The 14,811-nt window shown below is 25.5% G+C and overlaps 4 protein-coding genes across 7 annotated transcripts in view; 1 reads left to right on the top strand and 3 right to left on the bottom strand.

Moving 5' to 3' along the window:
* LOC122718145 (N-acetylglucosaminyl-phosphatidylinositol de-N-acetylase) overlaps window positions 1–6,513 on the top strand; it is a 70,177-nt gene extending 63,664 nt beyond the window's left edge. The window contains exons 2-6 of one of the 2 annotated variants that reach the window (XM_043942921.1): window positions 5,362–5,518; window positions 5,579–5,660; window positions 5,777–5,973; window positions 6,041–6,171; window positions 6,267–6,513. In XM_043942921.1, the coding sequence (XP_043798856.1) occupies window positions 5,362–5,518; window positions 5,579–5,660; window positions 5,777–5,973; window positions 6,041–6,171; window positions 6,267–6,407 (708 nt within the window). In that variant the 3' untranslated portion in view covers window positions 6,408–6,513. Of the gene's footprint in view, window positions 1–4,880; window positions 5,519–5,578; window positions 5,661–5,776; window positions 5,974–6,040; window positions 6,172–6,266 lie in introns of those variants that run through there. The other variant, XM_043942912.1, reaches the window with a different exon arrangement.
* LOC122718152 (mitochondrial fission process protein 1) lies at window positions 3,460–4,400 on the bottom strand. Its single transcript, XM_043942935.1, has 3 exons — window positions 4,259–4,400; window positions 3,988–4,115; window positions 3,460–3,901 (listed from the first exon to the last, which is right to left on the bottom strand). The coding sequence occupies exons 1-3, from the start codon at window positions 4,311–4,313 to the stop codon at window positions 3,617–3,619; spliced, it is 468 nt and encodes a 155-aa protein (XP_043798870.1). The 5' UTR covers window positions 4,314–4,400; the 3' UTR covers window positions 3,460–3,616.
* An 855-nt stretch (window positions 6,514–7,368) lies between the features above and the next one.
* LOC122718140 (neuronal membrane glycoprotein M6-a) lies at window positions 7,369–9,824 on the bottom strand. 2 transcript variants are annotated; one of them, XM_043942903.1, is made up of 5 exons: window positions 9,437–9,824; window positions 8,790–8,926; window positions 8,529–8,711; window positions 8,301–8,451; window positions 7,369–8,172 (listed from the first exon to the last, which is right to left on the bottom strand). In XM_043942903.1, the coding sequence occupies exons 1-5, from the start codon at window positions 9,438–9,440 to the stop codon at window positions 7,859–7,861; spliced, it is 789 nt and encodes a 262-aa protein (XP_043798838.1). In that variant the 5' UTR covers window positions 9,441–9,824; the 3' UTR covers window positions 7,369–7,858. The 2 variants fall into 2 exon arrangements, with proteins under 2 accessions (XP_043798838.1, XP_043798827.1); XM_043942892.1 differs by lacking the exon at window positions 9,437–9,824 and adding an exon at window positions 9,086–9,414.
* A 445-nt stretch (window positions 9,825–10,269) lies between these two features.
* LOC122717610 (serine/threonine-protein kinase PLK4) lies at window positions 10,270–13,701 on the bottom strand. Of its 2 annotated transcripts, XM_043941846.1 has the most exons (12): window positions 13,452–13,701; window positions 13,286–13,381; window positions 12,989–13,202; window positions 12,821–12,933; window positions 12,654–12,746; window positions 12,290–12,571; window positions 11,681–12,223; window positions 11,317–11,622; window positions 11,192–11,255; window positions 10,974–11,119; window positions 10,716–10,898; window positions 10,270–10,636 (listed from the first exon to the last, which is right to left on the bottom strand). In XM_043941846.1, the coding sequence occupies exons 1-12, from the start codon at window positions 13,488–13,490 to the stop codon at window positions 10,466–10,468; spliced, it is 2,250 nt and encodes a 749-aa protein (XP_043797781.1). In that variant the 5' UTR covers window positions 13,491–13,701; the 3' UTR covers window positions 10,270–10,465. The 2 variants fall into 2 exon arrangements, with proteins under 2 accessions (XP_043797781.1, XP_043797775.1); XM_043941840.1 differs by having other exon boundaries at window positions 10,974–11,255; window positions 13,452–13,700.
* Window positions 13,702–14,811: the final 1,110 nt, after the last annotated feature.

The following is a 14,811-nucleotide window of genomic DNA, read 5'->3' as shown; positions in this document are numbered from 1 at the left end:
AGCCGGTACCGCCGGCACATCGTAAAACTTGGTCGCGTTAAAGTCGTTTTCCTTTGGATCTACACACTCCGCGTTGGATCATGGCGCCGATGAGACCGGTATCGCGATAGATCTTTCAGACGCGACGTGCGCGTCCGCGCGACGGACCACATTAAGAGATGTCTGCTTCTTTTACTTCTCCGCCAAAATCTCGTTACTATCTATTTTTCGCCGTACCAACAAAACTTTACCCAAATTTCTATAAACAAATTATAAGAAATCCGCACTCTTTCTCTTTCTTTTTTTTTTTATTTATCTTTCACGAATCGAAGTAAATTGCAACGGAAAAATATAACTCGAAATGATGAAGCGACTCAAGGAGAACGCGAACGAATCGAAGAAATAAAACCGGTTAAAAACGGTGTGCTTTACCGAACAACACGAAACATGAAACACAACGATCCCGAGCACGCTCGCCTCGAGTTCGCCAGCCAACTGGCTGCACCTGTGACAACCGCGAGGGCCCCCCTCTACTTCGACCAGACGTCGCGCGCCTCGCTAGAACGGGCTACGCCCATTGGACACGACCACGGCGCGGGACCTTCCGTGCTCCGTTTCGATTGGCTGGCTAGGCCCCGCTCGGGCGTAGCCAACCCCGTGCGCCGGCAGACATGGCCGTGGAATGGCTGCGGATCTCTAGCGGCGGACGGGACGCTTCTGTCGTTGCTACTGCTTCTGCTGCTTCTGCCGCCGTGTTGTTGCTCGAAATAGCCTGCCGCCTGATTCTCCTCGTCTCTGACGCGCTATCGATCCCCCTTCGGCGTATACCGAAGAGAAGAGTGCCTCGCGAAATGCCACAGGTTTCAGAGAATCTTTACCACTCGCGCCCGCGAAATATTCCTCTTTTCTCCTCTCCGCCCTTCGCTTCTCACTTCTCTACCTTCTCCTTTTCCCTTTTATTTCCTTCTCTTGCTTCTTCCCATTTACCTGATCTCAGGCCATGGCATCTTTCTTCTTTCTTTTTATTTGCCGCTTTCCTTTCCGCGAACATACGTCAATCTTCTTTCTCGCTTCCTCTGTTATTCGCGCCGATAGCATACATACCTATCTGTGTACATGTATTTATGCGCCCTCTGTCCGATTCACGAGACATAACCTTATCGCGAGGCTCGTTTTGTGACGAAGGCGTATACCGAAGCAACGCATTGCTTTCTATCGATTAAGGACTTCTTTGCGCTATTGTTCGATGTTTGGTTTTAAGAATCGATATCAATAAATTTTTGTTTTATATATATCATGAAATATCGTCAATGTCGTTCTCAAGATAAACATTAGGCGATTAGTATTTTTTTAATACGACTCAATTCTGATCCGGATTCGCGCGTGACTTTCATATTGTTTGACGAGTATTATTTGTTCACTACACAGAGAACGATTCAAAGGAATTATACATATATTTCACGGTGAATTTTTTTTTAAATATATACAATAACAATTTTAATTATATTTTTGCATTAATTATTTTAAAAATTCTATTTAATTTTAACATACGAAAATGTCAAAAAAAAAATAATAAAAATAACGGTCATCCGCCACCATAATTAGCCGTAAACAAGTAGCTTCTATAAATTACATTGGACTGGTTACAAGACTATTACAAGACAAACTTATTACAAGACTATAGACTATTGAAAAGCTGCCAAGATTATTATAGGGTTTGAAAAATCCGTGAAAAATCTACCGTTCTCTGAATATGACAATTTGTAACATGATATTTGAGTAAGTAGATATTCCATTGATCGTGTATTTTATTCTCTTTTTATACATGCACATTCTAAAAATTTCCTAAAATCAAAATTCCTTTTTCTTATTCTTGCATTCTTATTTATCGAACGATTAAAAGTTAAAAGAATAAATTCAAAGAAACATCGATTGATAAAGTATAAAAAAGTAGTTTGAATCTGTTATATAAAATTATTCTTATTATCTAAAATTATTCTTGACAACTTTATCAATTTCAGTACATGAAACTGTTAATGATCAATACGATATTCGCGATAAAATGTTATTAGTTTTACAAATTTTATTGTTACACAATTTACACAATTACTAGCTGTTGATTGTACATTATCATTGGTATCAAAATGCTTCCGTTTCGATACATTCCGTTATTATTATGTTGTAAATTTTACAAAATAGATACATGAAATTTCACAATCCCGAAAAGCGTTGTACTTTTTTACATGTTTTATTTGCAGCTCGACTAATAATAAATCGTATTGCATTAATATAATATGCAGTAAGTACATAAGAAATAATTAATGAAAAATTGATATCCTTTCTCAAATTAAATTCTACTTAACCTCTAAACATTTCGATTGTAACACGTTTCAATAATGTAAGATTAAATGTCATTCAAATTTAAGATAATAATTAGAAGGTAATAATTTTATTTTAATTTTTATATGTAATTTAAATAGATATATGATTAGCTGGAAAAAAAAAATAATCATAATCAAAAAAAAATTCATTTCAGCTTATATATATATATATATATATATATATATATATACTTAAAATCATAGTTTGAACAAAATATCTTACAAAATCACGATATTAGTTCCGCGAACAAAGAAATACGATCAGTTTTTCTTCTTGGTTGACATGGTGATTGTACTTGTGACGAAAAAAATATATGTCACAGGTATGACAGGCTATTCGTTCCTACGCAATGTCGAGCTATTGTTCTGTGGTTGGCTCGTCTGACCCGACAAGACGATAAATGGGAAAATGAACATGGCTATGAATTACGATCTTCCATGTAATTATTATTGATTTTCTAACGAGTCATTTCGGTTTATTTATCTTATGATTAATTGAAGGAATCAACATTTTATAGAAAAAATTATCAAATACTTACATTATAGATATTTTAAAAACTTTCAATGTTAATTCATTTTCGTATTTTTTCAATTATATTTTTAATATATATTAAATTATAATTTATTCTTTATTATATATGACAATTTGATATAATTGATATTTGAATATATGATAATTTGATATAATTTGAGAATAAGCAATAATGTTTGTTATTTATTTAATTCAGTCTTAAAGGACGTCTGACTATATACTTGACAACTCTACTTCGCGCATTCTAATTTTGAGCTACAATACTGACATTAGGATTATAAATGTATATGGGAATAGATTATTAAAAATTTTGTTGTGCGATATTGAAAAAAATTATAATTATGTAATTAAAATTTTAATATTGAAAAAAATTTATATATTTACATTTATTTTTTTTTTTATTGTGAACATTATTTTTAATCAGCCTGGTATATATAAAGGATAAAATTATAAAAGAAAATAAAAATATTAATAACACATTTTATTTTTTCTTTTTTATAGCTATGTTTTTAATTTAAAATATATGTTTCAAAGCATTTTCTATATATGTGTATCAAAATAAAAATATTCAACTTGTACAATAGTATAATAAAATAGATATAATTGTATTATAATTTTTGTACATATATAAGTGCAACATTTTTTATTTCATTTGAAAACTGAATCAATTCTCAGAAATATTTGATCTAATTATACTAATTATAATATAATTTTTGATTGATGGTCATTTTGGATAATAACGTATCCATTTTCTGTATGTAATATTCATTATTTCTTCTACTAAGTTATCTATAGGATGTATTATAATAGGTATAGCTGCTAAACCAATTAAAGTTGGAATCCACCTATTTTTTAAATGCGTATTATTGCTTTTCTTTTGTATAAATTGTACAGCAGCACAAACTCTGTTTATTGTGTAACCAGGAATAATTACAGATGCAAATGACTGCCATAACAAAGTGTCTGTCATAGAAAGTAAAACATTTTTTGATTTTGTAGTAACAGTGTTCTGAAATATAAAATGATTTATATAGTAATATTTTTATTAATATTATATATTCAATATATAAATATTTTCTTTTACATTTAACTTACTGAATAAGTGTTAAAGCCACTGTTTATTGTATCTGCAAGAACATATCCACTGGCTACAGTATAACTAAACCATACAATTGACTGTGGAATTATAGGCCTAAAAGCTTCTCCAATTTCATTTGCATATCCTAAAAAAATAATTAATAATTAATAATATATAATATATAATATATAATATATTACATTTTTTTTAAAATAATGTATTATTCAATTTACTTAAGAGAACAAAAATTATTTACGAATAATAAAATAGATAACTTGATTTTTTTACCTAAATATCTAATAGGAGTATCACGATATATATTTATTTCTTTTATTTCGTTCATGATATAAATTTTATTTATAAAATTTCATAGACTTATTAAAGATAACCTACGTCAATTATTTATATCATGTTATTAAATAATATACATAAATGACATAGAATTGATTTATATAAAAAAAAAACAAAAATTTTGTAACTTAATGCTCTGATAAATTAAAATAAATTAAAATAAATAATAATTATAATGCAATAATTTAACAATAAAAGAGAGAAAAGATTCAAAGAATTTATGATCAAAATTTTGAATATAGGGAATTTTATTTCTTGGTAATTCTGTTAAAATATCTGCAATTAACTTACGATATTTAAAATAATAAAAAGATAAACTTTCATAAATCAATTGTATATTTTTTTTTATTTATTTATAACAAAAAAACAATTTTATAAATAGTAAAAAGATCGTTTAAAAATTTATTTTAAAAAAGGAACTTTTTTAAATATTACATGAATTTTTGTAAAACGTAATCAATTATGTCCTTGTTAAATAAAATCTAATTTTATGAAAGAGAATGATAAGTATTGCATTAAATAACAAAAGTTATATAAAAATGAATTAAAATTCAAGCATATTTATTATGCGATTAAAAATTATAAAAAAATTCAAATGTTTGATATAAGGAATATCAATAGTTACATATACATAGGAAATAAAGAATGTTGAAAAAGTAAAGTATTTTAATAGTAAAATAAAATAAATAACGAGCATTATAATAGTGTATTTATAAAGAAGCATGGCGTCCAATCCTATTATTTCGTTTGTGTATAACATAACCTATCTAAGTTCTTTAAATAAAAGAAATATTATCTCAAATTTTAATGGAATAGCGTGTTTTTTCAAAAATATGACAGGACCATAATATTTGTAAGTGGAAATACTTTGTACATCATTCAAAATGATAGATTTCAATTTAATTAGGGAATATTTAAGTATGCAAGTTAATGAAATAATTTGTTGGTGGTGGTTTTACATCAATGAAATTTCATGGCAGTTATTAATAGCTATTACTGCATATCTTTGCGTTTGTATTTTTCTCTATTCAATTTTGAAGAAAGTTAGCCACATAGCGTGGCAGCTTCCAGGTCCACCTGCCAGAATATTGTTAGTCACAGCACATCCTGATGATGAAGTCATGTTTTTTGGTCCATTGGTATACTGGGTTACAAAATCCAAGGCTAGTGAAATTTATCTCCTCTGTCTTAGTAATGGTATGTTTATTGATCTCTTATAAAAATATTTCAAGAATTAGAATGTACATGTTGTTTTAGGTGGTGATAAGAGAAGAAAAGAAGAGTTATGGGAATGTACAAAAATATTAGGAATTCCTGAAGATAATGTAACTATAATAATGTAAGAAATTACTTAATTTATTTAATGTACAAAATAATTTATTATTAATTATTTGAATGTACAGTTAAATATTATCCTTTTAATCTTCTATCTTAGTTCAATAAATACATGTGTAGGAGTACAGAGTTACCTGATGATCAAAATGTACAATGGCCAACAGAGATAGTGGCAGAATTTATTTTACAATATGTAGAAAGTTATAAAATCAATGCAGTTATAACATTTGATAAACATGGTATAAGCAGACATAAAAATCATATTTCTTTATACTTTGCCATAGCTGCATTATGCATAGAAAAAAAAGTACCATATTGTAAGTATTATTATTTATTGAACTATTTGATATTGATAAAATTTTAAATAATTTAAATTTGTTTCAGATTGTAAACTATATGTTTTAGAATCTGTAAATATATTTAGAAAATATGTACAACTTTTAGATTTACCAATTAGTTTATTGACTGCTTCATATTGGTATTTAATAACATATAATCAAAAAAAAATTATAAAAGTAAATATACAATAAATATAAGTTCTAAAATATGTGTTAATAAAAATATATTTATTTTGTTCATAATTATTAACATAATTTAATTATTTTTACAGAAAGGTATGATTGCACACAAATCTCAATATGTTTGGTTTCGAAAGTTATACATGATATTTTCGCGATATACATTCATCAATACTTTTCAAGAAATGAGTGCTCTTGATCTGGAATTGGATCTCCAATTTGATGATGAGTAATCCAATTAATATATATTACTGTACAAATTGTAATTAATTGTACATATTAAAAAATAATATTTGTCTATTAATATGTAATAAAACAATTACAGCATTCTCAAAGTAATTTTTAAACTATTTTTAAAAATTAAATATATATGTTGTATTAGAAAATATTTTTTATTCAATCTTACAGACATATATAAATAATTAAAAATAAAAATGTATCTAAAAAATTATAATTATAATAAATTCATTTTTTATTATATTATTATATTATATGTAATTCGTGCGTCAACTTTTATTATAGTATTATTTTAATTCGTGTAAAATAAAACGCATTTTTTAATTTGATATGTATTTTTTACATATAATGTGATTCGTTTTTAATTTATTGCATGCTCAATAGAACTTTGAACTATTTTCAAACAATTTGAGCAAATATGAAATTATTGTAAATTAAATTTATTTTGAGAATATAATTTAAAATTTGTCTCTCGGCAAATAATATATATTATATGTAACAATTTTTTTATTGTTTAAGTCACATTAAATTTGGCACATTTAAAATTTATGCATAAAGTATAATTTGAACTATTTTTCTATTGTCTTTAACATTTTACAATAAATTTGATTTTTTTCAAACAATTATATAGAAAAAATAGATTTGTGATATAAGATAATTATTTATGCTGAAAGAAATCATAATTATTTATTACAAATTCAATTAGAAATAAGAACATAAAAAATAATAATTCTTAATTTTTCCTTCAGCATAATTAGAATTTTTTAATAGCAATATACAATATTAATAATTTCCTTATCTTATTTTAAAGAGGTACAAAAAAGTTGAATATTTTAAAAATATGCTTATAAAAATAATATTAAACACAATATAATAATTTGTGTTAATAAACAGTCTTATGAATATAATATTAAAAAAATTTGTAATATAAAGTAATATATTACTGCAAATAAAAATTTGTTTATGAATCAAGTATACAATATATATCTTTATATAGCAAATAGTTTATAAAGTATATTCTTTGTGCGTTTATATTTTGCACGTTTATAGTACTATACAATTTTATTTGAAATATAATAAAATATATTTAATTAACAAATATGTATGAAGAATGAAATGTTTTTATATAGTTTTTATATAATTATACACTAATGCTAGAAGTTCAACAAATAATCAAAAGAATTAATGTTACAAAAGATGAAATATTTTGTTTTAGTCATAATAAATTCATAACTTTAAAAAAAATAAATGCTAAAAACAGTCGCAGAAAATGGACGGCATAAAGTGTTCCCGCAAGATCCTCGATCAGTAAACTACTATCATATTAATTAATTAGTAGAATACTGAGTATAGGTACGTAGAGAAGAATAAGATTAAATAGTCAATTTTTATAGATATTTTCAATGTTTTATAAAGGATTCATCGCGAAGATCTCGCGGGCCGTATCCTAAAATCTATCCTTAGCACGATGCGAACTCAAAGTTCCCATACCAGGTTGAGGAGAGTCTGGATCCCCTGGATCTTGCAGGTACTGAAGTTCTTGTAATTCTTGAAACTTTTCATGATCTCTAATGTGTGCATAATTAGCAGATAAACACATCAAATAATGTATGAGACTTAATACAACCAACATAGCAGCTATTGTTGCCAAAATAAACATAATCACTGCTTTTTCAACAAAATCTTTACAAAATAGTTTCACTTCTTGTGGTCCACATACTTTCATATCCTCTATTCTTGTATTATTTGGGAATATAAAACCTAAAAAAAAAATTTAAGTATAATTATATAAATATAATTTTTTTAAAATCTCTGATTAATTAAAAAATATATAAAACTATATATTATAAAAACTAACTATACAAATTATTAAATAAACAATAACTTACTAAATTGAGTAAAATCAATACATTGATCAAGTGATTGGACACGAGGATTGCTGCATAAACCCCAGAATATAGTAAAAATCCAAGCAATTATAACTAAGAATGCAAATATTAAAAGCCAACCTAATTGTAATATATAAGTAATTGTCATGAACTAAAAAATATAAAACATATCATTTTTTTATAATCTTTCATACTATGATAATATAACTAATAACAGAAATTACATACAACAGCACAAGAAATACGTCCACCAACTCTAGATCTCCAAGCTCTATATACTTTATGTCTTGTAGCTCCAGTTGCAAGACAACCAACGCATAATATCATAAAGCCTAAAGCTGCCATACTAGCACCAATTGTTGCAAAAATCAATTGAACAGCTTCTAACCATCCAAGTCGTAAATGAAATACCTTGTAATATATGATTATTAATAATTATATTAAGAAAATAACTAACATATCACAAAAAAAGTTATATTGATGATTTACCTGATCCATCATTAAAGAACCTAATGTCACACCTCTATACATTGTACCACAAAATATACCTACTCCTAAACAACACATTATTGTTGCAATAAGAGTTGCATATGGTACTCTAGCCATACAATCATTACATATACTTCCTACAAATAATAAAAAAAATTTATTAGTGATTTATAATATATTTAATAGTGATTTATTAATATATGTAAATAAATATTCTTATATTAATTTATAATGTAGAAGATTACCGATTGTTTTAATCTTTATTGTTACATATAAGTTTATATTAAAAAACTTACTACATGATCGATTATCAAAATAAAGCCCGTGAAGACTTTTTTCGGAAAATCTATCAACACTAATATTACTTTCAAACCGTCTACGTAACGGTAATATATCACCTATGTCTTGTTGATTTCTCATTTTTAATTAAGAATTTAATATTCAATATTCATTTTAAGTCTGCCGTAAAACTATGATTGAAACGATGAATGAGTAATCTTATATATGATAGATAAGATTACGATGTGTATCTTATGTGATTATCCGGTGTATTGAATCATTACTAAGAAATATTACTATTCGAAAAAGAAACCTTTTTTCATTTTATAACATATGTAATAAAAATATTTTGCAAATTTTTTGCTTACCCATTTTTTAGTTTTAATGTTGTTCAAGGTTAAGTTTATTTTAATAAATATTGTCTGTTGTTGATTTTGAAACTACAACTCTAGAATTCTCTCAATTAATGTCGTAATTGAATGTCATTCTATTGTATTAGTGAATAACATCCCACATACTTCTCATAATTACGCATCCGCACATTATATACCACTGGTTTATAAAGACTATGAAACTAACAGACTGATATTAAATCGTTCATTAAAATTAATTAAAATATCTTTTATTTTATATATTTAAATAATTTAAGTTAAGAAGATCAATATACTTTAAAATATTTCATACAACAATCATTAATTTTTATATTAAATATTCTTTTTCTCGGAACATCGCTCGTTTTATAGTAATTCTTTAAAAGAAACCAATATGGCGACAAAAGGTAAAAGCAAATGGAATCATTGTTTTCTTAAAATATAGAATATAATAAATTATAACACAATATTTTTTTTTAGTTAATAAAATTTTATGCTGAATAAAATAATGCTATAATAAATTAAATAACTAGCATTACTAAGTTAAATAGTTTTATTTTAAATTTGATGAAAAATCACATTTGAATTTAAATTTCACGTGCGCGGGCATACACACATAATAATATAAAGATATTAAATTGTTTACATTATAGAATTTTATAAATTAAAATTAAAATGTAAAAATGTAAAAAAAAAAAAAAAATAAAATAAAATATATCCATTTTATTATATTCAAAAAATCCGTTATATAATTCATAATTAAAAAATATGTAGTAGATAATTGTATAAAAATTATTTTACTATTATTATAATTATACTACTTTAAGTGGTCCAAAAAATATTTCAATTCATTTTCTTTAAAACTAATGTAAATATCATTTTAGATTTTATGTATTTAAAAAAAAAAAAAATTAAAATTAGTATTTGCACTGATTTTAAAGAAAAACTGTTTGGAATACATTCGAACCACCCTATATATTTTATACAAAATATTTTATGTCTAAATATATAGTTAAAAAATTAAAACTACCGGATATTCTTATGTTTCGGTTGAACAAGATATTCAATAACTGTTGGCAGATGACGTAATTTTTCTTTAATAATATGTGGTACTTCCACATTTTGCTGATAATGCAGATTATATCTTCTAGCAGTACCATTACTACTTTCATAAATTATATCACCGCCATTGTTGACCTAAGAATAATAATTTTTATTAAGTCATATTCTTAATAATAATATTTTTAATAATATAATATAAAACATTTTTATTTACAATTAAAGAAGAGCCATCTTTATAATTAATATGGATATCTCCAGAAGATAATTGTGTTGCGGTACATATATCTGGAATAGCTATTTTACAAATACTATTATTACTAGTATTTCGTACAGAATTCATTTTTCGTGACCGTGATGCTACTGTTGAAATAACGGAACTCGCATCAAAAGATGGCATCTGAAATATTAATAAATTGAAAAATATCAATATACATGTAACACATTATATGAAAATTTTATATTAATTATTTACTACGGGTGTATTATTTGTTGCATGCGAAATATTTTCTTTCCCTTGTAAACAAGGAGAATCACTTAAGGCCGAACTAGGCCTGCGTCCAATAATGATAGGAAAACACGAATGATCTGTAGCTGCTTCCAAAGATGTAAAAGTAGATTCTATCAACAAACAACGTTTATAACATTCTGAATAATGTTCGTAATAATCGTCTAAATACGGTGGAAATTCACCCTCGATATAAATCGGACCATCACTTCTTTCTGTTATTTTTACAATACCATCAATACGTTCAACCTGTAATAATACAAATTTTAATTACTTTAATATTTATTATAATTCATTTTATTTATCATACCTTCACTCCATTATAAAAGTGAACTTCACAATTTGGATGTGGTCCATTTTCCATAAATAAACATTTTGATCGTTGAGTATATAGAGTTATTTTTGGAGTTTTTGCTCTTACAAGTTTTATAAAACGAGAAGCGTATATATATTTTTTATGATGACGAGAAGGTAAATTTTCATATGAATAAATACTGTCTGCTCCACGAGCTGGTAATGGGAGTGGTTGATTACCAACATCTGTTGAAGATGTTGGTTTATAAAGAATAACTCTTAAACCATCATTAGATATTCGACACACTTCACTTATTTTTTCCTAGAAAAAAGATAATTATATATAAAAGATAATTAAAATTTATATTTTTTATACATACTATGCCATTTTTACGTTTAATAAATTCAATGCAAACTTCTCCATTATCTAAAATGGTAAGAATTGTATATTTCGTTTTATGTCTAGTAGGTTGTAATCTTTCTGTAGACAGAGGTGAAATTTGTAATTTTCCTCCATTGTCGGTACTTTCAAAACAATTTTCAGTCTTTTCTTTTTTTCTATACTTATCATTTTTATGTTTGTCAATCTCTTGATTTGTATCACAATTGCTATATTGTTCATATTGAGAAAAGATTTTGCTCTGTGGCGGTAATGGTATTCCGGCTAATACGGAATTTTGTTTAGCGCGATAATCGATACTATTTGTTTTACGTGAATACATTCTTATAATAGGTTCAGATAAAGGTTCGCTTTTTGTACTAATCATAGGTCCAAAACCATTAGACATAAGACCATTAGGCATTGTTGATGTTCTTTCTTCCGATCTAGAACGTATTCTTGGTCTCTCATATGAAGATAATGTTCTTCCAACTCCTGAATCAACAATACCATCTCCTAACAATCCTTTATTCATATTCTTTTCCTATTAATATAAATATTTACAATAAACAAATGAATAACTTTCTTAATCATTTTAGTTGTTACTTACACTGTGTAATTTATTTTTTTTTAAATTAGCTATAAATGGATGTTTTGGAATATCACGTAAACGAATTCTATCTTTTGGATTTTTTTTTAAAAGTTTATCTATTAGATCTTTAGCATTATCTGATAAATGAGCTGGCATAACATAATCAGCCATAACTACACGTGTTAAAGTACTTTTAACAGCATCTGTATCAAAAGGAGGTTTGCCAACTAATAAAGTATATAACATGCATCCTAAACTCCATACATCTGCTTCCAAACCATGAGATGATCTTGTTGCTATCTATAATGATATAAAAAATTCAATAAAGTAATATGAATATATCTTTCTAAATGTTTATATATTTCTAAATCATTTAACAGACCTCAGGTGATATATAATTAGGAGTACCACACATAGTTAAATGTTTTTCATCAGGCCTTGTTAATTGAGTAGCTAGTCCAAAATCTGCTATTTTCTATCAATAAAAAAATAATTGTTTTTAATACATTCAATTCAATTATAAAATTAAGAATTTACAATTTTACTTACTACTTGCATATCTCTGGTTAAAAGCAAATTAGATAGAGACATATCTCTATGAAGTATGCGATGTGAATGTAAATATAATAATCCTTGTACTACTTGTCTAATTATATGACCAGCTAAAAATAAAAAATATTGAATAATAATAAAAATCAAAAATTTATTTGTTAATACCTTGTTCTTCAGGCAATGCACGAGATCCTTGTAGCTTAAGAAAACGTTGAAGTTCTCCATTGTGACATAATTCTAGTACTAAATAAACATAGTTAGCATCTTCAAAAAAAGTATATAATTCAAGTACAGCTGGATTTTTCAATTTTGAATGAATTGCTACTTCTTGATGTACTCTATCCACCATCCCAGCAGCTTGCATTAATTTTTTGTCGATCTAAAATTATTTATAATTATTTATAGAATAAATATATATTCATATATGTATATATATTTAACCTAAAAAGTTATCCAAATTACCATTTTTATTGCAACTTCTATACCGTTGCGAAGACATTTTGCTCGATATACACTTGCAAAACCCCCTTTTCCAAGTAAATTTAATACTTCGTAATCCTAAAAATAAAAATTATTAATTAAATATTATATAACAAAATACTTCGGGTGACAAATTTGAAAAGCTAACCTCTATCTGTTCACCGAAACCTCCCGATAGATGTGGCATTACCAGCGTCCGAGTGATAAAACTGTATAGATGTCTCAATCACCACAGTTATTAAATTGCACTTTTTTAATACATTTAATCTTTTTAACATTAAATATATTTACAAAATTTGTAAATAGAAATGACATGGCGTGTTTGCCACATATAAATTTATTATATTTTTCAGATTCAATAGATGGCGTCTTAAAAACGTACCTCAATTGTCAATTTGAAATGTTTCCAAGATGATCAATTTTATTTGTAACGACATATATAAGACTACTACTAGATAAAGAATTTAGTGACATATTTTAAATTATTAGTGATATCATAATATATATAAAAAGATATAATAAAAATTTTTTTTTATTAAAAAGAACAAATTTTTTGAACTTACCATAAATGTTTAAATTTCTTACATTATAATATTTATTCTTTTATTCTTTATTCAATCTTTATTTTTATCTAATGTAATTTTGTATTCATATTTCAAATTTTTTTTAAATTTCACCACTATCATTTAATAATGCTTCATATCAAAATTCGCATATATATTTTATAATAATATATTAGAAATACATTAAAGTTGAGAATATGACATGTGATATATATTTTTTATATTAAAAATTAAGATATTCTGAAAAAAAACGATAAAAATTGATTATTCGTACTTCATCTGTTACGTATTCAAAGCAAAGAAAACTAATATTAGAAGGATAGAAATAAGATGAAATATTGAAAAACATTATCATTTTCAGAATGTCGCAAATGAAAAATAATATAGAAAAAATAGAAAATAATAGAAGAAAAATAAAAATAAAAAAAAATAAGAATAGACTATCAACACCATCTTCTGAGTATCAAAAGAAGAGGCTCAATTTTCAATTTTTATTCTATTTTATCTTTGAAGAAATATCTCAGGCATTCAAGAGATAGTAGTAATTAATTTTTATTTTATCTCTATTCTTCTTCTATTTTGCTCTCTTTGTTTAATATTTTTTCATTTATAGTACTCTATAAATAATATTAATTCCATAATTTTATTCTATACCTATTCTTCTTTTATCATTTAATCTTTTTGCTTTGTATGTGATCACAAACCGAGAGAAATTAATTGAACATATTTTTATCATTTTCTTTTAAAATTATTTAAATATAAAAAAATATATGTACATTAATATTTATTCTATTCTATGCTAATTATGTACGTTTGTTGTATAACTTAAATATAGATAAATAATAAGCACTCATTTTTTGTGAATTTAAACGTGTTTTCGTTTTTCACAACTGTAATTCATTCTAAATAACTGTAATTACAAATTAATTACAAATAATATACAGC

This window comes from Apis laboriosa, unplaced genomic scaffold (genome assembly GCF_014066325.1).
Source record: "Apis laboriosa isolate Shangri-la unplaced genomic scaffold, ASM1406632v1 scaffold11_cov152, whole genome shotgun sequence".
In the NCBI taxonomy this organism is placed as follows: Eukaryota; Metazoa; Arthropoda; class Insecta; order Hymenoptera; family Apidae; genus Apis; species Apis laboriosa.
The sequence above is the reverse complement of the archived record's forward strand: the minus strand, read 5'-3'. Positions and strand labels throughout refer to the sequence as shown.